Genomic DNA, 23,680 nt, shown 5'->3' with positions numbered 1-23,680 from the left:
ACAGGGACTGAACACATGCTGTGATACTTGTTCCAAAGGAGGAACACAGGTTATCTGAGAGAGTTGATTGTAGGGAGGAAGAAATCTTAGTCATTTCTGTTTGAGTTAAAGGAAACACTAGCATATGGTTTTAGAGCAGAGATCCTGACTCCTAGATCCTTAATGCCCTGTTCTGCCCTGCAGTCCCTGCATTCAGTCTGCAGTACTTCCCTCCCACTCAGCGCCACACCCTTCTACCCCTTCACCCCATCACCACCATGAGCTTTGAAGAAATAAAGGAAGTGCTGTTTCTCAAGAGAGCCAAGAACCTCTTTCATAGGGCTTATTAGCAAATCTTTAATTTCTCTTTATAGGATCTTTTTGTTTTGTTTTAAGACAGTCTTGCTCTGTTGCCCAGGCTGGAGTGCAGCAGTGTGATCTTGGCCCACTTCAAACTCTGCCTCCTGGTTCAAGCAATTCTTATGCCTCAGTCTCCCAAGTAGCTGGGATTACAGGCACATGCCACCACACCTGGCTAATTTTTGTATTTTTAGTAGAGACGAGGTTTCACTAAGTTGGCCCGGCTGGTCTCAAACTCCTGGCCTCAGGTGATTTACCCACCTCGGCCTTCCAAAGTGCTGGGATTACAGATGTGAGCAACAGTGTGTGGCCACTTTATAGGATCTTAATTTCATTTTTTAGTTATCTGTGAAGAAGTCAAAAACATTGAGTTTAAAATGTTATCCTTTTCTTTATTTTCATCAACTAGACTGTGGCTAAACCATTCCAGACTGGGAAAGTTTAGTTTTGGAATTTCTAAGCTTCTTCATAGCCTAACAAAAAGCAGTTATAATAATAACTAAGATATCTTAAATACTATGTGCCAGTCACTCTTCTAAGCACTTTATGAGGATTCTATACAAGTCCTCATAATGGGCTGAAAGGATTTAGGTGACTTGCCCAAGGTAACATAGCTAGTGAATGTTTCTGGAATGTTATTCTGGAAGATATTCTCTTAATGGTGATGCTCACAGCCTTGCAGTGTGCATTTTCCTGAGCCATCATACACAAGGGTTCTGAATTTAATTTTCTCCGAAGTGGCCAGTTGCTGAGCATAGCCTTGAAAACTGGAGTCCCTTATTTAGGATGCAAATTATGTTTTGTATTAAAATGCCTGAGGTTTGAAAGCAGAATTAACCTGGGTTTGAAGCCATGGTTTGGGTTTAACTCTGATTTCCTATTTACCAGATGCTCTTTTGGTTGTAGAAATAAGCAGGGGGCAAAGCTAGTTTGATTTTTAGCTTTTTTTTTTTTTTTTTGTATTTTTAGTAGAGACAGGGTTTCACCATGTTGACCAGGATGGTCCCGATCTCTTGACCTCGTGATCCACCCGCCTTGGCCTCCCAAGGTGCTGGGATTACAGGCTTGAGCCACCACGCCCGGCCAGCTTTAGCTTTCTTTTATCTGAACTAGAAACTCAGCAGCAGAGGAAGCAAGCAAGAACTCATATGCACTGTCCAAAAGAGTCTGCTTTCTTGGTAATACTGAAATGAGTAGGAAATGCATTTTCTGCTCCATAGAGGACATCACATAAATACTATTTCTTCTGCATGTTTCAGCTAGACAAAGGGATGGCTAAGTAGCCTGGAGACTCAGAAGCCTTCAGTCCTTATATGAAATTTGGTGGGTGGCTTTATACTGGATTCACTTGTTTGTTTGGGGCCTTGCTTTAATAATAATAAGGAAATCTCAAAAGTTCAAGTTTACATATATTATTTGCTATATGTTCTGACTGGTTTCTAGTAGAGAAAATTGTTAGGGACCAATGATACTATCTTCTGTTCCTTTTCTTCCAGTGAATCAATCCATCTGGAAAGGAGTGGTTTCAGCCTCTGAAGTCTAGATCCTATTTCCCTTAGTATTGAGCGGGGAAGGAGATATGGGTTAAGAATTTAGATTTCTAGGCCGGGCGCGGTGGCTTAAGCCTGTAATCCCAGCACTTTGGGAGGCCGAGGCGGGTGGATCACGAGGTCAAGAGATCGAGACCATCCTGGTCAACATGGTGAAACCCTGTCTCTACTAAAAATACAAAAAATTAGCTGGGCATGGTGGTACGTGCCTGTAATCCCAGCTACTCAGGAGGCTGAGGCAGGAGAATTGCCTGAACCCAGGAGGCAGAGGTTGCGGTGAGCCGAGATCACGCCATTGCACTCCAGCCTGGGTAACAAGAGCGAAACTCCGTCTCAAAAAAAAAAAAAAAAAAAAAAAGAATTTAGATTTCTTAGGGGTTGATGAGGAGCTAGAAAGGTTAAGTGTGGTTTGAACAGACATGGAACAAGTTGGTTATTGATTTTTCTGCTTCTCTCTCTCTCTCTCTCTCTTTCTCGTGGCTTTCATTCAATTTCCCATTCTCCCCCTCCCCATCCCCATTCCGCTTCCATTTCCAACCAGGTATATCTTTGCAAAGAATCTTTTTGAAAATGGTTCCCTCAGTGACATCGAGTGGCATATCTATCAGGACTGGCATTCCTTTCTCCTGCAGGAGTTTGCCAGCCGGCTCACATTACATGGCTTCATCTACCTCCAGGCTTCTCCCCAGGTAACACAGAACCTAAAGCCTTAGACATTAGGGTCATATGAAACCTAAGAAGTGACATTCACGGAGCCCCTGGTTTTCTGGTTGGAGAAATTAGAGCATAGACATTACCTGCAGCATGGAGAGCAGTGGGGGATACCCTCCTGTCCCAGCGTTGAGCACTCCTTTCCCCACTGGCTTCATGCAGCAGAGTGCTAAAGCCATTGACTATGCATGAAAGGATCCCTGTTGATCTAGCATCAACAGAGCAAATTGAGCATCATCTTTATTACTCAGAGTTTGCAGGTGGTACGCTCTGACCTGTAGCCACTTGCCTCAGCTCCTCCTTCACTCTGATGGGGTCATCAGAGTGTGTAGTAGTCTCAATGGTTTCCTGAATAAGATGTGAGGAGGAGAAGGAGAATTTTCTCTTATCGATACTGCCCTAATAGCTCTTTTTTGAACCCTGATGCCACTGGGAAGGGAGGAGGGACTATAGTAGTTCCATTCTGTGACTCTCTGATGCCATTCCGCATGCAGTAGGATGATGTCATTGCAGGAGCACCAAAGTCTCTGGAAATGGAAGTGAACTCTGGCTTCTGCTGACTGGTAGTGACCTTGGGCAGCCCCTGGAGACCTTTCCATTAGAAAGATCCTTGTAAAATCCACTGACTTAATCTAGATGATCTCTAAGGGCTCTTCTGGAGTGGGATTCTGAGTCAAGGTGAGAGGTGTGTGGTTTTTTTTTTTTTTTTTTTTTTTTTTATGAGATGTACTGTTCTCAGCTATTGAGACATACCTCCAATATATAGTCAAATGCCAGATATACCACATACTGTTAAAAGGAAGGAAAGCTGTCTCCAAGCTAGAGGCTATGCTTTTTAGAGATGGTACTGAGACTTGTGGGCAGAAAGGAGCCTGAGAACAGGCTGAGCAGAACCAGAGGATGAGTGGGAGAGCTCCCGTCACAAAGCTTCACACCAGCCAACAAGCAGAGGACTGGAAAAAAGGGTCTTAAGAAGGTGACAACCAGGAAGAATGAGGCCCCTGAATGTGACTGGGACCAGATATTGGGGATCTTTGTGTTGAGAGTTTCTGGACATTATGAGGCAAAAGCTAGATCATAGGAGGGAATAAGAGATTCTACAGAAATAAATAAGGGTTAAGGTTTAAAATGAAACGGAGCTGGCTGCGGTGGCTCACACCTTTAATCCCAACACTTCGGGAGGCTGACATGGGAGGATCACTTGAGGTCGGGGGTTCAAGACCAGCCTAGGCAATATAGTGTGACCCTCATCTCTACAAAAAAATTTAAAAATTAGCCAAGTGTGGTTATGTGTGCCTGTGGTTCTAGCTACTGGGGAAGTGAGGCAGGAGGATTGCCTGAGTTCAGGGGCTTGAGGCTGCAGTGAGCTGTGATCATGCCACTGTATTCCAGCCCAGGTGACAAAGTGAGAACTTGTCTCTAAAATAAATTAAAACTGAACAAAGTTTCAGTGAGGCCAGGGGGCTAAGAAACTTCCATAAATACAACTACACTAAAGTTAGATGCATTGATTGCAAGTTGACCAGGTGGGTCATGTTTATTTGACTTACTTCAATGGTCTTCATTGCCTGGGAGCCGGAATAGAAGAAGGGAATTATACTTTATGGGTAGGGATAAGTGTCATCGATTGTGGGGAGAAGAGTCGCCTCACAAAGAGGACAGTTTGAAGTTTCAAAGTGTAGGGTTCAAGTTGAGAGAGAAGTTCTGAGCCCCAGGAAGGCTTGTGGCCTGGGTCAAAGAGAAGTGAGAGTGCTGTAAGGTTGGACTGAGTAAAGATCCTAGTTGGAATTTGAAGAGGTGACAGGTTTCCTGTGGGACTCGTTGGGTGGCTGGACTGAAAGAAGCAGGAGGTTGAGGAGCTGAGCATTAGGAGAAGTGAGAATGCTGATTTAACCTTTTCCAAGAGAAACAGAACTTCGGCACAATCAGCTCAGTGCCATTAAGCCAGCACTGGGGAGGAGTGAGAGAGGAAGTGGGCTGACTCATTCCTGGGAGCAAAATGGGGCTACTTGGGCTAGCTGAAGAGGCTCTTGTTTCTGGGTAGTGGAAGTTGGACCCAGCAAGGAGAGCAAGAAAGTCTTAATTGCTTTTATTCTTTGTGCACTCTGAATGACCTTGTAACAGAATGCCTGAAACTGGTTAATTTATAAAGAGGCTTATTTTGGCTCACAGTTAGGGAGACTGGGAAGTCCAAATTGGGCTGCCTTAACTTCCAGTGAGGGCCTCCTGCTGCCTCATGACATGGTGAAGTAAAAGGAAGCAGGAACGTGCAAAAGGGGCAAGACAGGAGGAGCAGCCTTGCTTTATAACATCCTGCTCTCATGGCAACTGGCCCAGTCCCAGGAGAGTGAGAACTCACTCCTGCAAGAATTGACCCAGTCCCAGGAGAGTGACATTAATCTGTCTTAACAACCTAGTCACCTCTTAAAGGTCCCACCTCCCAACACTACCACCCTGAGGACCAACTTTCCAACACATGAATGCTGGAGGATATACCCTTAAACCATAGCAAATGGTGATGACAATCATCATCACTTGGGGGCAGATCCGCCCTTTTGGAGTGGCTAGTTGAAATATTTTAGCTGGAGTAGAATGAGAAGAGTTGAAGGATTATTGCAGCTTAATGGCAGAAAAGAAAAATAGCTTATTCGTTTTGGAATTAGATGGGGATTTTAATGCTGTTTTGATGGCATTAGACCCAGAGATCCAGGAATGCCCATATTTCTTTCCTGAAGTCACACTTGACCTCTTCTGTGAAATTCAGAGGTAACTATACCTGAGGGAAGAGCACAATAGAAGTTGACATATCACTATGTAAAAAGCTGTGCAAGTGCCTAATCTTCCAGTTCAGAGGTCTAGTAAATACTGAGTTTTGAGCATGTCAGATGGACTTCATAGGGCCTTCTGCTCCTTTCTACCTATTCCCTAACTACTTTTTTCTTTTTTCCTTTTTTTTTTTTTGAGACAAAGTTTTGCTCTTGTTGTCCAGGCTGGAGTGCAATGGTGTGATTTTGGCTCACTGCAGCCTCTGCCTCCCATATTCAAGTGATTCTCTGGCCAAAGCCTCCTGAGTAGCTGGGATTTCAGGTGCCTGCCACCCTGAATGGCTAATTTTTGTATTTTTAGTAGAAACCGGGTTTCACCATGTTGCCCAGGATGGTCTCCATCTCTTGACCTTGTGATCCTCCTGCTTCGGCCTCCCAGAATGCTGGGATTACAGGCGTGAGCCACTGTGCCAGGTCTACTTCCTTAACTTCTTAAATGCAAGCCGGGCCAGGCCAGACCAAAGTGTGGTGGCTCACACCTGGTAATGCCAGCACTTTGGGAGACCAAGGTGGGAGGACTGCTTGAGCCCAGGCATTCAAAACCCTCCTGGGGAACATAGTGAGACCGCCCCCCCAACTATAAAAAAATCTAAAAATTAGCCAAGTGGTGGTGTGTCTGTATTCCTAGCTACTCAGCAGGCTGAAGTGAAAGGATCATTAGAGCCTGGGAGATTGAGGCTGCAGTGAGTCATGATTGCACCACTGCATTTCAGCCTAGGCCACAAAGCAAGACCCTGTCTAAAATAAATAAATAAATAAATAAAACTTTTTTTTTTTTTTTTTTAAAAGCAAACAAGTCAGGCCGGGCACAGTGGCTCACTCATGCCCATAATTCCAGCACTTTGGGAGTCTGAGATAGGAGGATTGCTTTAGGCCAGGAGCTTGAAACTAGCTTGATCAACATCGGGAGACCCCATCTCTAAAAATTAAAAAGAAAAAAAAAGCAAGCCAACAATTTTAAACCTCAGAAGAGAAATGACTGGGCCTCAGTGTTCCTACCCAGCCCCATGGAATCAAGAAGAGGGTGCAGCTGATCAGTGTACATCAAAAAGCCAGGCCCTGCCTGGGATTGGCATAGCATGAGGACAGCATGCAGGAGGTGCATGGGGAAAAAATGGTACCTGAGTTTGGGCTTGAGAGGCATAGTGAAAAGACCCACTAGCAGTCACATTCCAATTTCTGTCTCTGACTTCAAGCAATCAGAACAGTAATTCTTCCTGGGTGGGACAGGTTAAGAAGACCAGTAAAAGGTCTCCTCTGCCACTTGCAGCTACATTGTCTTTCCTGTTCACATTCAGGTGTATTTTCCTCATGAGGACTGAGATGAAGAGGGGCCAGACTAAAGCACTGTTTGCATGGGATTTTTAAAAATAGAGGCCGGGCACAGTGACTCATGCCTGTAATCCCAGCACTTTGGGAGGCCAAGGTGGGCGGATCATGAGGTCAAGAGATTGAGACCATCCTGGCCAACATGGTGGAACCCCCCATCTCTACTAAAAAAATACAAAAATTAGCTGGGCATGGTGGTGTGCTCCTGTAGTCCCAGCTGCTTGGGAGGCTGAGGCAGGAGAATTCCTTGAACCTTGGAGGTGGAGGTTGCAGTGAGCTGAGCTCGCGCCACTGCACTCCAGCCTGGCGCCTGGTGACAGAGTGAGACTGTCTAAAAAAAAAAAAAAAAAAAAAATATATATATATATATATATAATTTGTTATAATCATATCAGTAAAGCAAGAGTTATGACAAATGCTCAAAGTAGGAGTTTACTTTGACTTCTTTTTTTTTCCTCTCAATACTGCCACCAGTTAAGTCTTCTAAAGGAAAACCATTTGCTTTGTTGAGCAAATTAATAGTAAAGAGAGATACTTTATTCTATTTTAATAGATCAATGTTAGTGTCAATGTTTATCTGCAAGCAGTGAATGAATAATTATGAATTGCTTTCATAAAAAGAATTGTTCTGGGCTGGGCGCGGTGGCTCAAGCCTGTAATCCCAGCACTTTGGGAGGCTGAGGCGGGTGGATCACGAGGTCGAGAGATCGAGACCATCCTGGTCAACAAGGTGAAACCCCGTCTCTACTAAAAATACAAAAAATTAGCTGGGCATGGTGGTGCGTGCCTGTAATCCCAGCTACTCGGGAGGCTGAGGCAGGAGAATTGCTTGAACCCAGGAGGCGGAGGTTGCGGTGAGCTGAGATCGCGCCATTGCACTCCAGCCTGGGTAACAAGAGCGAAACTCCGTCTCCAAAAAAAAAAAAAAAAAAGAATTGTTCTGCCTTTGTGTGTGTACTTGGAAACATAAAGCCACATTAAAAAAAAAATTTATTTTTGGCCAGGCACAGTGGCTCACGCCTGTAATCCCAACACTTTGGGAAGCCAAGGTGGCTGGATTGTCTGAGCTCTGGAGTTCATGATCAGCCTGGGCAACGTGGTGAAAGCCCATCTCTACTGAAATACAAAAAAAAATTAGCCAGGCATGGTGGCATGCTAGTTCAGCTGCTGGGGAGGCTGAGGCAAGAGAATTGCTTGAATCCAGGAGGCGGAGGTTGCAGTGAGCTGAGATCATGCTACTGCACTCCAACCTGGGCAGCAGAGCAAGCTCCATCTCAATTTAAAAAAAGAAGCAGATAATTTTTTTTTTCTCAGAAGGAAAATTAGATAGCTTTGTTATGCTTAGAAATCCTAAAACCACCTTGCTGATGGGAATGTAAATTGATTAACCTCTAAGGAGGCAGTCTGGCAGTATATAATTGCAATTGCATATACCTTTTGATCATTAATGAAATTTGTTTGTATAATTTTGTTTCCTTAGAGAAAAGGTAAGACAAGAGGGAAACAGCAAAGATCCCTAAGTCTTTGGGATTATTGTGTACTAGATTTGGAAATTAAGTTTACATTTCTTTTTTCTTTTCTTTTTTTTTTTTTTTTTGAGACGGAGTTTCGCTCTTGTTGCCCAGGCTGGAGTGCAATGGCGCGATCTCGGCTCACCGCAACCTCCGCCTCCTGGGTTCAAGCAATTCTCCTGCCTCAGCCTCCTGAGTAGCTGGGATTACAGGCAAGCGCCACCATGCCCAGCTACTTTTTTGTATTTTTAGTAGAGACGGGGTTTCACCATGTTGACCAGGATGGTCTCGATCTCTCGACCTCGTGATCCACCCGCCTCGGCCTCCCAAAGTGCTGGGATTACAGGCTTGAGCCACCGCGCCCGGCAAGTTTACATTTCTTAAGTATTTGAAAGCGAGAAGTCTGAAATCAGGGAGTTAATCCATCTATTCTTCCAGGACGCATGATATTGAATAATGAAATGTTTGTCAGGCAGAGAGAGGACCAAGGATAATTCAGTCAGAACAAACATTTGGAGCAAAAATTTTGAGATGTGAAAGAGTCTAGCCTGTTCCCCAGGAAAGAGGTCAAATCTGGCTAAAGCAATGAGTCCAGGGGAAGAGCTAAGGCAGTTGAGAAGTAGGAGGGGTAGCTTTGTGTGACAGGTCAAGAAGACGTCATTTTCTGAACCAGTGTGCATAAAATTTCACTACCAGATGAGTGCAGAATAGAATTAAGCACACTCTGCAGAGTTGCGGGGAGGAGAGTTAGTCTCAAGCCTCACTTGTTTTTCCACTTTGTTTTATCTTCAACCTGTGCAAATTTTACTTTCTATTCCTGAGTGAATGTTTGGTATGATAGGAAAGAGATATTTCAAGTTACCTAACATTGTATAGATGTGATGCTACTCATACATACTGCCTTGAACCCTGGGGCTATGGCTATAAGCAGTAAAGAGGAAAGTCAGCAAGGAAAGTCATGTCATTATATTGCCACACTACAGAAGGGTGGAGTGAAGGGGACACACTGGAAGGAGGGAACAGCTTTTGTCAGTAGCTCAATATGACTTACCTCAGTGACCTGTGGATGGGCAGAGGATGAGGAAATAGAAGCCCACAAAGATTGCACTGTGAGTACCTGATGAAGGCAGGAATTTACTCCTGAACTTTTCGACCTTAAGGCCTGTGCTCTGTCCGTATACTTCCCTGCCTCCAGGAGGCAAAGTCAGAATGCTCTTTCCATAATCCAGGTGAAGAGGCAGTGAGGACCCGACAAGGGCAGATGTGAGGGGAAAGAACCAACTGGAGATGAAAAGAGGATTGAATGACTTCCTGAATGTAGTAGAAAGGAGGAAAAGCAAGGAAAATTCCAGGTCCATGGCTTGGATGACTGGATGGATGATATTCACCATTAACCAGCTTACGATACTCCAGAGGAAGAGCAGGCTTAAGGTGGAGATGGAAAGAATGGTGTAGATCCTCTGATTGCATAAGAAAACAAGACAGCGGAAGCAAAGGCATGGCGTGTAATGTCCAAGATAGACATTACAGGTGGGCCTCATAGCCCCTCTAAGACTGCATTGTAGCAGCCAAAACAGCAAATGAGCTCATTGGGGCTTGGGGATTGTCTTTTAGGTTTGTTTGAAGAGACTGTACCAGAGGGCCAGGGATGAGGAGAAAGGAATCAAACTGGCTTATCTAGAGCAGCTGCATGACCAACACGAGGCCTGGCTTATTCACAGGACAACGAAGTAAGTGGAGAAAAGAATGGATCAGATAGAGACCTGCCTCCCAACACCCAGTTGTTAAAAACAAGTTCAGCATGCAGCCCCCTTTAGGAAGGTTCAGAATATACAAGAAATGATTGGAAATGTTAAGCATTTTCCAACTCAGAAGTTTAATATTGCTGGGCGCGGTGGCCCACGCCTATAATCCCAGTACTTTGGGAGGCCAAGGCAGGTGGATCACCTAAGGTCAGGAGTTCAAGACCAGCCTGACCAACATGGTAAAACCCTGGCTCTACTAAAAATACAAAAATTGGCTGGACATGGTGTTGGGTGCCTGTAATCCCAGCTACTCAGGAGGCTGAGGCAGAAAAATCACTTGAACCTGGGAGGCAGAGGTTGCAATGAGCCGAGATTGCACCACTGCACTCCAGCCTGGGCAACAGAGTGAGACTCGGTCTCCAAAAAAAAAGTTGTTTAATATTGAATATAATCTGTACATTCTAAGGCCCTTTTTATTAGATTCTATTTTCTCCAGCTTTTTCTTTCTTTTTTTAACATTCCCCTAGATTGAACATTGTGATCGATGGTAATAGTTGGCTCAGCGTGAAGGGCTAAAAAATGTTAGAGAAATTGTCCATTTTACTAAGTTGGCATTCCTGTTTTCTGCCTGTCCTCCCTTTAGGCTTGGTTTGTTGTCCATTTAAAATGTTTGGCACTGTGATCGTTAGTATCACTCTCAAGAATGAAGAGAAACCTCAACCTTTCTCTTTCCAGCCAACTTTATTGAATTTGTTGCTGTTTAAGTGCCGTTTCATTGAGAAGCCATGTTGAATTTAGATCTGTTCTCTGAATAATTAAGACTTGGTAAGTATGTGAAGCTTGACTCAAGTTACTTTCTTTTTTTCTGTCCCCCAAACTTTCCTGCTGCTGATAGGCTCCACTTTGAGGCTTTGATGAATATTCCAGTGCTGGTGTTGGATGTCAATGATGATTTTTCTGAGGAAGTAACCAAACAAGAAGACCTCATGAGAGAGGTGGGAAGGACTATAACTCCTGCTTTCTAGTGGTTTATATTTGTTGTACTTTTATCTTTCTGGCCTTTGTTTCAAAGTTCAGTATCATGAGTCTTGTGCTTTGCGTCTCACATTGCATTTCACACTCCAAGGCCTATGGGATCTTGTACAAATTACATCCCTATCCTCGAAAGTATGCTGGATTAATAATTGTTAATGGACTTGTAACATGTGTTTGCCAGCTGACTTTCTTCTCTAAGGCATTCTAAAACTAGGGGAATGAGACTTCTGGATTCTATTCCCGGATCTGCCACTTGATGCTATATGACCCTGGGCTGCTCACATTTCTTCTCCATGCCTATTTTCCTTTCCTCACAAAAACCCCATAGCTGCATGTGCATTGGGGATGGACTATTGAAAATTCTGTTAAAAATCTGAAATTAAATTTCTGATTTTCTCCTTCCCACAGGTAAACACCTTTATAAAGAATCTGTAACCAATTCTATGACGTTCAGGCTGTTACCTGGGCTCCCTGACTTTCTGAAGCTAGAAAAATGTTGTGTCTTCCACCCACCTTTCCATCCCTAGCCCCTCTCATCACAGGAGCACTCTGCCATTCTAGGGCTGGTTTATTAATTATTGTTAGGCTTTGCCATTGTCTTTTCTATCTCAAACATTTTGAAAATAAAGTTTACTTGGCCGGGCGCTGTGGCTCACGCCTATAATCCTAGCACTTTGGGAGGCCGAGGTGGGTGGATCACCTGAGGTCAGGAGTTCAAGACCAGCCTGGCCTTCATGGTGAAACCCCATCTTTTAAAAAAAGAAAATAAAGTTTACTTAAGTTTTTCTTGTTTTTCTAATTCAGTTCATTTATTTCTGCATGTAACTCTTGATGCTTGCTCTGAATTCACCTCTAGACTAGTGTATTAGTCCGTTTTCACACTGCTATAAAGATACTACCCAAGACTGGGTAATTTATAAAGGAAAGATGTTTAATTGATTTACATTTTTGCATGGTGTGGGAAGCCTCAGGAAACTTAGAATCATGGCAGAAGGGGAAGCAGGCACATCTTTAACGTGGTGGCAGGTGAATGAGTCTATGCAAGAGAGAGCCAGGAAAAATGCCTTATAAAACCATTAGATCGGCTGGGCGTGGTGGCTCAAGCCTGTAATCCCAGCACTTTGGGAGGCCGAGGCGGGTGGATCATGAGGTCGAGAGATTGAGACCATCCTGGTCAACATGGTGAAACCCCGTCTCTACTAAAAGTGCAAAAAATTAGCTGGGCATGGTGGCACGTGCCTGTAATCCCAGCTACTCAGGAGGCTGAGGCAGGAGAATTGCCTGAGCCCAGGAGGCGGAGGTTGCGGTGAGCCGAGATCGCGCCATTGCACTCCAGCCTGGGTAACAAGGGCGAAACTCCATCTCAAAAAAAAAAAACATTAGATCTCGTGAGAACTCACTGCCATGAGAAGAGTATGGGGGAAACTGTCCCATGATCCAGTCATCTCCCACCAGGTCTTTCCCTTGACACCTGGGGATTATAATTCAAGATGAGATTTGGGTGGGGACACAAAGCCTAACCATATCAACTAGCAGTTTTGAAATTGCTCCCAGAACCCTCACCCAAGCCCTGCCTGCCATGCATGAAGAAGGGAAATAAAGTGGCTCAGGAGTGGGTGGGATCTTAAATGTGAGCCCCCAGAACAGAAAATGGAGCTTGAACTCCAAGAAACTTCTTTATTCTTTCCATCTGCATTCTTGGTATGAGGGACAGGTGTGGGGAACTTAGTCCCTTGTCCTAGCGCTAAAGAACCTGGCCAAAAGAAAGGGAGAAAACAGCAAGAGCCCAAAAGTTAAGCATCTGACATTTAAGATCGGCCAGCCTGGTACTCTAGCTTTGTGTAAATACCTTACCCAGTGAGTTTCAGATAACCTTAATGGAGTGGATCTCTGTGCAGGAAAAAAGTAATAATAATTTTTTGTTGTGCTGTTTAACCTTCAAATACAGTTTATTGTTAAGGAAAGAAAAATACATGGCCCTATAGGATTCAAGTGACTCATTGCCAGAAGCCTGCAAGTCCATGATTCACAGGAGTGGATCTCCTGCACTGAGCCCTTGGCAGTTTTGCAGGGACACAGGAAGATGAATGATCTGGGGATGTTAGAGTGTCCCAGAAGACAGAAACCTGTGTTTCTGTCCTTTATGCTGTGGGGAAATGAATGTGAGATTGGTTTCTAACAAATAGGCTGGGCAAGGTGTAATCTCAGCACTTTAGGAGGCCAAGGCAAGTGGATCACCTAAAGTCAGGAGTTCAAGACCAGTCTAGCCAACATGACGAAACCCTTTCTCTACCAAAAACACAAAAATTAGCTAGGCAAGATGGCATATGCCTATAATCCCAGCTACTTGGGAGACTGAGGCAGGAGAATCGCTTGAACCTGGTAGGCAGCAATTGCAGTGAGCTGAGATCACACCACTGCACTCCAGCCTGGGGAACAAGTGAAAGTCCATCTCAAAAAAAAAAAACAAACAAAAAAAAAACATATATATATATATGTATGTATGTAATGTTTTAATATAAAAGTACAGCAATTTCCTTATCCTACTTGTTTAAAACATTTTAATAGCTTTATTAATAAATAATTCACATACTCTACAATTCGGTGATTTAAACTGCAATTCAGGCCACACACAATGGCTCACACCTGTAATCCCAGAGATTTGGGAGGCCACAGTAAGAGAATTGCTTGAGGCCAGGAGTTCAAGACCAGCCTGAGTAACAAAACGAGAGGCCAGCTCTACAAAAAAATTAAAATATAAAAAATAAAGCCAGGTGTGGTGGAGTGTGCCTGTAGTCCTAGCTTCTTGGAAGGCTGAGGTGGGAGGATTGCCTGAACCCAGGAGTTGGAGCTGCAGTGAACTATGATCCTGCCTCTGCACTCGTAGGTGACAGAGCGAGACGCTCTTAAAATTAAAGTGTACAGGCTGGGAAGGGTGGCTATGCCTGTAATCCCAGCACTTTGGGAGGCTGAGGAGGTGGATCACCTGAGCTCAGAAGTTTGAGACCAGCCTGGCCAACATGGTGAAACCCCATCTCTACTAATAATACAAAAAAGTAGCTGGGTGTGGTGGCAGGTTCCTGTAATCCCAGCTACTCAGGAGGCTGAAGTAGGAGAATGGTTTGAACCTGGGAGACAGAAGTTGCAGTTTGCCAAGATCATGCCACTGTGCTCCATCCTGGGCAACAAGAGCAAAAGTCCATCTCAAAAAAATAAAAAAATAAAGTATACAATTCAATGGTTAGTATAGTAGTCATAGGGCTGTATAACCAATACCACGATTCTAGAACATTTTCATTAACCCTAAAAGAAAGCCCAAACCCCATCTCCCCCAAGTTGCCCTGCCTTCAACTCTCAGCCCTAGGCAACCACTAATCTACTTCTGTCTCTGTAGATTTACCTATTTTGCACATTTCATATGAATACAATCATAATATGTTTCTTATGTAACCTTGTTTTTAAACTGGGCGTAATGTTTTCAAGGTTCATCCAAGTTGCAGCATGTATCAATACTTCATTCCTTTTTGTCCCCCCATAGTCTCACTGTTGCCCAGGCTGCAGTACGGTGGTGCAGTCACAGCTCACTGCAGCCTCGAACTCCTGGGCTCAAGCCATCCTCCTGAGTAGCTGAGACTACAGGTGCACACCATCATGCCCACTGATTATTTTATTTTTAGTAGAGACTGTCTCGCTGTTGCCCAGGCTGGTCTCCAACTTCTGACATCAAGTGATTCTCCCGCCTTGGCCTTCCAAAGTGCTGGGATTACAGGTGTAAGCCACTGCACCCAGCTCTTTATCTAGTTTTAAAGCCTGAAAGTCTACAATTTCAGCATCTCTATTGATAAACATTGCCTTTTAGAAAGTAAAGGTCTGCTGGGTGTGGTGGCTCATGCCTGTAATCTCAGCACTTTGGGAGGCCAAGGCAGGTGTATCACGTGAGACCAGCAGTTCGAGACCAGCCTGGCCAACAAAGTGAAACCCCATCTCTACTAAAAATCAGAAATTAGCTGAGCATGTTGATGGAGGTCCCAGCTACTCAGGAGGCTGAGGCAGGAGAATCACTTGAACTGGGAGGTTGGGGCTGCAGTGAGCTGAGATTGTGCCACTGCACTCTAGTCTGGGTGACAGAGCAAGACTCCATCTCGAAAAGAAAAGGAAATATCCTGTAGGATAGTGCAGGCCACAAGTCTCACCTGGGTGAAATAATTTGTCATTTTCCAAATTGGTAGCTGAGATCATCTGTAGAGAGTAAACATCTTAATGAGCAGCAGTAATTTTGAGCCTTAAATTGCGGAGGAGGGGTGAGTAGGTCTGGGTGGAGCCTGTAAGTGTGGAGATTAGGACCACAGAAAGGCGGACTGAAACCTTGGGCACCTTAGATTTTTAAAGAGGACGCTGGAGAGAGGTTGCATTAAAATGGTCCCTGCTCTACACTGTCAAGCCAGTCTGGATGGCTGTTATTCTTGATGTAGGCCAACTCCCAGTGTCAAAAATTTGGATTAACACATAAAAAATAGCTGCGTTTCTTCCTGGCTTACGATGTGGTAAAACCTTCTGTTCTGGAACCTGAATATTACCTTGATGGGGTTTATAACAAGGATCAAGGTTGTGAAAGTTCTCAAACTCCCAGGCTTTTTTTTTTTAAGTGCATTTTAGGTTGTGGGGTACATGTGAAGAACATGCAAGATTGTTGCATAGGTACACACATGGCAGTGTGATTTGCTGCCTTCCTCCCCATCACCTACATCTGGATTTCTCCCCATGCTATCTCTCTCCAACTCCCCACCCCCTGCTGTCCTTCCCCTATTTCCCCCCAACAGACCCCAGTGTGTGATGCTCCCCTCCCTGTGTCCATGTGTTCTCATTGTTCAACACCCACCTATGAGTGTGAACATGCGGTGTTTGATTTTCTGTTCTTGTATCTGTTTGCTGAGAATGATGGTTTCCAGGTTCATCCATGTCCCTACAAAGGACATGAACTCATCGTTTTTGATGGCTGCATATTCCATGGTGTATATGTGCCACATTTTCCCTGTCCAGTCTATCATTGATGGGCATTTGAGTTGGTTCCAGTTCTTTGCTACTGTAAAACAGTGCTGCAGTGAACATTTGTGTGCATGTGTCCTTATAGTAGAATGATTTATAATCCTTTGGATATATACCCAGTAATGGGATTGCTGGGTCAAATGGAATTTCTATGTCTAGATCCTTGAGGAATCAAAATGGTTGAACTAATTTACACTCCCACCAACAGTGTAAAAGTGTTCCTATTTCTCCACATCCTCTCCAGCATCTGTTGTCTCCAGATTTTTAAACAAGCGCCATTCTAACTGGCGTGAGATGGTATCTCAATGTAGTTTTGATTTGCATTTCTCTAATGACCAGTGATGATGAGCATTTTTTCATGTTTGTTGGCATCATATATGGCTTCTGTTATAAAGTGTCTGTTCATATCCTTCACCTACTTTTGAATGGGCTTGTGTTTTTTTTTGTTTTTTTTTTTTTGTTTTTTTTTTTTTTTGTAAATCTGTTTTAGTTATTTGTAGATTCTGGATATCAGCCCTTTGTCAGATGGGTAGACTGTAAAAATGTTTTCCCATTCTGTTGGTTGCCAGTTTACTCTAATGACTGTTTCTTTTGCTGTGCAGAAGCTGTAGAGTTTGATTAGGTCCCATTTGTCTATTTTGGCCTTTGATGCCAATGCTTTTGGTATTTTGGTCATGAAGTCCTTGCCTATGCCTATGTCCTGAATGGTTTTGCCTAGATTTTCTTCTAGGGTTTTGATGGTGTTAGGTCTTATGTTTAAGTCTTTAATCCGAGGCCGGGCGTGGTAGCTCACGCCTGTAATCCCAGCACTTTGGGAGGCCGAGGCGGGTGGATCAGAAGGTCAAGAGATCGAGACCATCCTGGTCAACATGGTGAAACCCCGTCTCTACTAAAAATACAAAAAATTAGCTGGGCATGGTGGCGCGTGCCTGTAATCCCAGCTACTTAGGAGGCTGAGGCAGGAGAATTGCCTGAACCCAGGAGGCGGAGGTTGCGTTGAGCCGAGATCGCCCCATTGCACTCCAGCCTGGGTAACAAGAGCGAAACTCCGTCTCAAAAAAAAAAAAAAAAAAGTCTTTAATCCATCTGGAGTTAATTTCAGTGTAAGGGGTCCAGTTTCTGCTTTCTGCACATGGCTAGCCAGTTTTCCCAACACCATTTATTAAACAGGGACTTCTTTCCCCATTGCTTGTTTTTGTCAGGTTTGTCAAAGATGAGATGGTTGTAGATGTGTTTTGTTGCCTCCGAAACTTTCAGGCTTTTAACGTGAGGGAGAAGGTGATAGTTTCAGGTAAAAGAGTCTGCTTGTTATATGCAAATACCAGAATTACAGAGGATGTGATGGAACGAAATAACATGCACTTTAAAATTTTAAGACTATTTAACCTCCTTCAGCCCTCACTTAAAAGCAGTTTAGATTCTCGGAACTGCTTTCTCCTTCGTGGGTATCTCCTGGCTCCCCTACACTTGATGTCTCCCGTTCGGTCTCCTAGGCTGACATCTTTTTCTCCTTTCCTTGAAAATATTGGTGTCCCCAAGGCACCCTTGGCTCATTTCTCTTTTTCCACTCCCTCTGCATGATCTTGGATTCGTTTTCCATTGCTGCCATTATCAAATTACCACAAATGCCATGGCTTAAAGCAGCACACATTTATTATCTTACAGCTCTGGAGGTCAGAACTCTGACTTGGGTCTCACTGGGACAAAATGAAGTTATCAACAGGGCTACTTTTCTTTCTGGAGGTCCTAGAGGAGACTCTGTTTCTTTACCTTTTCTGTCTTCTAGAAGTTGCCCACATTCCTTGGCTTGTGGCCCCCTTCATCTTCAAAGCCAGTAATGTTGCATCTCTAACCACAGCCAGGAACTCTTCTCTGCTTTTAAGGACCCATGTGATTACACTAGGGCCCTCTGGGAAATCCAAGCTGGTGGGCAAGAAGGAGGCTATTATTCTGCCTTCCATAGATCTCAAACATTATTATGGCTCCTACTATTCTCATGGGCTGAAGACGTCTTATGAACTTGGAACTTCTATGGAAAATGTGAATCATATGCAAGAGGGAATGGTATCAAACACCCCCGTACCTCCATATCCACATTCTAGCCCAATTAGCCTAAGACCACCAGAAACAAACCTTGAGTTTGAGAAGGTCAGAGTGCAAAGAGAAAGACCACATACCAGAGGTACTGTGGGGTATCTCACCAAACAGGAAAAGATACAGTTACAGGATTTTAAGGAAAACTAGAGTTTAGGTAAAACAGAATGAAGCATTGCTTGGATAGTTGCAAAGCAAAGCAGAAATGTATATAAAGAAGTTTGTTCTGAACTGTGCAGTGAACCCAGGTTTGTTTCCCTAGAAAGTAGAAAGTTAAGACAAACATGGAATTTGTGTTCAGAAGCTCCTTATGTGAAACTCTGAACCTGGCTTAGAAACTAAGACTACTTCTGTATGTCAAAGTGACTTAGAATCTTCTGTCCAAAAAGAAAAAAAAAAAAAGGAATGTTTCATTTTGACTGATAACATTTAACATTTCACACAGCAAAGATTCTGATAGTTAATGATTTTAAAGAACAAGGTTTCTCTGTGAGTCAGAAAGCAGTAGTCACACAAGGCAAGGGGTCATTATGACACTTTACAGCTACAGCGTGCCTGTGGGATAAATACTGTTTCACGGTAACCTTGTAGCTGGCTTTAGCTGTGTAATGTCCTCCCAGCCCACTGAGTCACAGGGCAGCTTTTTACTTTCTTAGCATGAGCCAACTTTTACTTTCTCACCCACTTCAGTTATCTACTTAGAACCAATCTGGTTTCCCCTACAGCCTGTCCCAACTCTCATTATTCTGAAGCAAATCCCAAAATGAGGGTGACTTTTAAAGCCAGAGCCATATCAAACTATGGATTTCACAACCCAGATCCCTTATGCTCAAAGGGTACAAAACAGTTCTCCTCCCCACCTGCATACCCACCACCACCTCCACCCCACCCGTCCAGCAAAGCCATTTCCCTATTTCCCCTGCTTCACCATTCACCCCATTGGCCACATTAAAAGCCCTGGTGCCATCTTTGCCCGCCTACTTAACACTCATTCTCAGCAAACGTTGCCTATTCATCTCTGAAATCTTTCAGATCTTCTCTGCGCCCATTTCTGTTTCTCTGGTTGAAGGTGTAGTGGAAATTGTGGTTGATTCCCCAACATTCATCCCACTTGTCCTCCTCTTCCAGAGCAGTCATATGGTCCCTGCTGTAGCAGTGGCCGTGCCTTGGAGTGGCTACAATGGCCCCTCCCCTGCCCCCGATTATTACTACCAGTAATCGTTTCTTCCCCAAGCCACGTCAACTAAACAATGTACAAAAAAGAACAGTGGTTGCTATACAGAAGGACAACTTCAAGTCAGGTCACCTGCCCCATCCCTGCCACCAGAGAGCTGCCCCTCAGCCCTTCCTATATGGAGGTATGAGAGCTGCCATTTTTTTTAGCCCTATCTCCCACCACTCCTATCATAAGCCCCATGAGACCACCCATAGCTTCAGATGTGTTTTCCTACATGACAGAATGTTTCCCTGTCTTCCTCTTCCCGCCCCCCCAAAGCTTTTACTCTGGAAGAACTAATCCTGCCAGTCCCAAGCCCACAATTCCTGTCTGTGGAGCTCTTCCCTCACCCCACACAGTTGCCAGTCTTTGTGCCCCTGGGCACCCTGTTTATTAAACTTCTGTCAAATGTGTCATACCTGAATGAAAGTTGTCTGGCGACATCTCCTTGATGTCCTTGGCCTTGACCTTCTTGACATAGACCATGTCTTGGTCATTTAGTACAATGCCTGGCCTTTATTTCTTTATTGCTGTTTCATGAGTGCCTAAGATAGACTGCTTAAATAAAGGAATGATTGACTGGAGACACGCTTTGCCCTTTCTCAGGTTCCTCGGTTATTTGTGAGCCCCATATTGTGATCATCAATTTGTGAAGTCCCTTCTGTGTCCTAAGCACTGAGAATATGCAAGAAATTTGGGGCCCAGACTCTACGCTTAAATTGTCAAAGGAGTTGATGATTATCAGATGCCTACTGCGTGCCAATTACCCTACTGAACACTTTGTAAATGTTACTGAATTCTCTCAATAATCCTGTGAAGGAGGTTTAAGGTGCCAGTTTTTACCAGTGAGGAAACTGATGCTCAGGGTTCAGTAACTCAACTAGAGTCCCACGTTAATTGACAGCACTGGGACTCACACCCAGGTCCATCCTGACTTCAGAGTCTGTTCTCTGCATAATACCAAAGCATTATGTAAGGAGATAAGACTGACTTTCGGAAAAGAAAGCAAGAATGCAATTCTTTGACTGCCTGTCTGGATTTATCAGCCAACATTTGCAGCCTGGACAGGAAAATCTAGTTTGCCCGCCCTGCTAGGTGGAGGCCACCAGGTGCATCCTACCTGTGCCTTTGGCCCCTGGGTCCCTGAACAGGCACAGAGATGCTTCCGGGGGCTAGATTTTCTCTTCTCGGCAACTGCACCTTCATAAACCAATTTAGGCACTAGACATCAGAATTGTATGTGGAAATTTGGTGAACATTCTGAAATGTCTTTACAGATGCCTTCTACTCCACTTCCCAGCTCACCTTGTTGCTATCAGATGATTTTCTTAAAACACCTTTATTGGGCCGGGCGCGGTGGCTCAAGCCTGTAATCCCAGCACTTTGGGAGGCCGAGGCGGGTGGATCACGAGGTCAAGAGGTCGAGACCATCCTGGCCAACATGGTGAAACCCCGTCTCTACTAAAAATACAAAAAATTAGCTGGGCATGGTGGCGCGTGCCTGTAATCCCAGCTACTCAGGAGGCCGAGGCAGGAGAATTGCCTGAACCCAGGAGGCGGAGGTTGCGGTGAGCCGAGAACGCGCCATTGCACTCCAGCCTGGGTAACAAGAGCGAAACTCTGTCTCAAAAAAAAAAAAAAAAAAACAACAAACAACAACAAAAAAAACACCTTTATTATTATTTTTAAATTATTTTTATTTTTTTATTTTTTGAGACAGTCTTGCTCTGTCGCTCAGGCTGGAGTGCAGTGGCACAATCTTGGCTCACTGCAACCTCCACCTCCTGGGTGGAAAAAGAAAGAGAGAGAGAGAAAGGGAGAAAGAAAGAAAGAGCGAGAAAGAAAGGAAGGAAGAAAGAGAAGAGGGTCCATGTGCATGTCTTTAGGATCAACTATGCAAAAGGCAACATAGGGGAGGTTATATCCTACTCTGAAGCTGGGAGTATTCCCCAAGGCAAGAGGTTGCTGGGAGAAGACCCTCTATCCTCCCAGCCAAGCACTAACCAGGCCCAACTCTGCTTAGCTTCCGAGACCAGATGAGATCAGGTGCATTCAGGGTGGTATGTCAGTAGACCCTATATTCTCTGTCAGCAGTGACCCCATCATCCCTCCAGCACCTCAGCTAGAAAACTGGGAGCCTCTGACTCCTCCCTCTCACTCATCTCCAACAGCCAGGCAAATGTCGGATGCTACCAATTTCCTGCTAACATTTCTCAGCTCTGTCTGCTCTCCCACCTCTCTCCTAATACTGGCCTCTCACCCGGCTCTCTGCCTCTTGCTATGGCTCTTCTGAATTCTGACTCCACAGAGCAGCCAGAGGGCCTTGAATGCCACCAGGTGCCTCCAGAATGTGCCTTTGGCCCTCACCCACCGGGGCCCTGAGCAGGCACACATTGTTCCAAACCCTCCTCTCTTTGTGTTTACATTAAACTCATGGTTGCTCCACAGTCCCTGAACTCTCATTGCTTTTGCTCATGCTGTGTGCTCTCCCTGGAGTGCCCTTCACCTGTAAGCCCCTCAGCATCTACAATTGCCATCATTAGGAAACTTCTGCTGACTCTACCCTGGCTCTGTGTCAGGTGCTTCCCTTTGAGTTCCTGCCAAATGTCTTTTGCATTTGTCTTATTGTTGCTCTTACACATAGCATTAAAACCATCTCTCTCTCTCTTTTTTTTTTTTTTTTTTTTGAGACAGCGTCTTGCTCTGTCACCTAGGCTGGAGTGCAGTGGCGCGATCTCAGCTCACTGCAAACTCCATCCCCTGGGGTTCAAGTGATTTTCCTGTCTCAGCCTCCTGAGTAGCTGGGATTACCAATGCCTGCCACCGTGCCTGGCTACTTTTTGTATTTTTATTAGAGATGGGGTTTTGCCATTTTGGCCAGACTGATCTCAAACTCCTGACATCAGGTGATCCACCTGCCTTGGTCTCCCAAAGTGCTGGGATTACAGGCGTGATCCACGGTGCCCAACCTAAAATCATTTCTTTCTTTGTCTCTTTATCAGATCATGGCATATGTCTTATCCTGCTTTTTATCTCCAGTGCCTGGCACATGGGAGTGAGTCATTCAAAAGACACTGGACAAATGGAAAGTAGGAAGAAAGAAGAAAAAGGGAAGCAGGCTGAGCCTGAGAAAGACTCTTGGCACTAAGCAATGAAACGCCTCCCGTGCCCTTACCCCTCCATGCTGCCAGCAGCATACCTACTAACATACTTAGCTATACACATCTGCTAAGATCCAGGCCAGCTGAAGGTGGGCTCTGAGCAGCCTCTCTGACTCTGGACTAGATTATGTGACTGTGAGGCCCTTAGAACAGATGGTAGAAATAGAAGATGATGATGAGCCCTTTGATTCTGCCCTCAGAGCCACCCTCCCACCCACACCCGATCCTGGGGCCACTTTGGATTATGAAGTGCCTCATAAGGAGGGAATTGCAAAAGACAGAAGAAGCCTCAGGCTCTGACTTCGTAGAAGTGCAACATTAGCCCTGGACTCCCTTCTCAGACTTCTACATGAGAAAGCTACAAACGACTTTTTTTGGTTTTTTTTTGAGACAGAACCTTGCACTGTCACCCAAGCTAGAGTGCAGTGGCCCAATCTCACCTCACTGTACCCTATGCCTCCTGGGTTCAAGCAATTCTACTGCCTCAGCCTCCCAAGTAGCTGGGATTACAGGGGTGCCTGACCAGAAAGCTATAAACTTTGAAGCCACTGTTTAGGATTTTATCATTGTATACAGTTGTACTAATACATCCTGTGGCTCTGAGCTTGTTCAACATTCTCTCTTGCCTAATTTCGGGCCCAGCCTTTGATGCAGGTATGTGCCCCACGGCTTACATTTGGTGACCCCAGACAGATGTTACCTGGTATTGGACAGCCTCTGCAGTGATAGGGAGTTCTCTGGCCACCAGAGCTGGCACATGAGAGGAATCAGAGAAGGGGGTTGGGAGAAACGGAACCACCTTATGCAAGTCACTGAACATCTCTATACCTTAGGTTCCATTGCTTTGAAAACAAGCAAGACAATCTTTAAGGTCCTGACAGTCTCCTGCTTAAAATATCTGCCTTACACATGAATAAGTAGCATGGAGTAGATCGAGGACTTGGGTTTAGACATCACACAAATCTGGATTCAAATCCTAGCTGGGGCACTCCTAGGCAGTGTAACTTGGACAAGTTCCGCTGCCTCTCTGAGCTTCTGTTTTCCTTAACTCTGAAAATGAAACTAATTTTGCAACTACTTTTCAAGTGGTACCAAGAATTAGAAATATTGTAGATAAA

At 44.6% G+C, this 23,680-nt stretch overlaps 1 protein-coding gene across 4 annotated transcripts in view; it reads left to right on the top strand.

The window, feature by feature from the left end:
* The window catches only part of DGUOK (deoxyguanosine kinase), a 35,569-nt gene extending 20,552 nt beyond the window's left edge, over nucleotides 1–15,017 (top strand). For 2 of the 4 annotated variants that reach the window (XM_003922599.4, XM_074398212.1), the window contains 4 exons: nucleotides 2,431–2,578; nucleotides 9,880–9,995; nucleotides 10,906–11,005; nucleotides 11,454–15,017. In XM_003922599.4, coding sequence (XP_003922648.2) covers nucleotides 2,431–2,578; nucleotides 9,880–9,995; nucleotides 10,906–11,005; nucleotides 11,454–11,480 — 391 coding nt within the window. In that variant the 3' untranslated portion in view covers nucleotides 11,481–15,017. Of the gene's footprint in view, nucleotides 1–2,430; nucleotides 2,579–9,879; nucleotides 9,996–10,653; nucleotides 11,006–11,453 lie in introns of those variants that run through there. The other 2 variants (XM_074398205.1, XM_074398209.1) reach the window with 2 other exon arrangements.
* The last annotated feature ends 8,663 nt before the right edge of the window (nucleotides 15,018–23,680 follow it).

The sequence above is a fragment of the Saimiri boliviensis genome, chromosome 1 (genome assembly GCF_048565385.1).
Source record: "Saimiri boliviensis isolate mSaiBol1 chromosome 1, mSaiBol1.pri, whole genome shotgun sequence".
Lineage (NCBI taxonomy): Eukaryota > Metazoa > Chordata > Mammalia > Primates > Cebidae > Saimiri > Saimiri boliviensis.
This window is presented reverse-complemented; position numbering and strand designations above follow the sequence as displayed.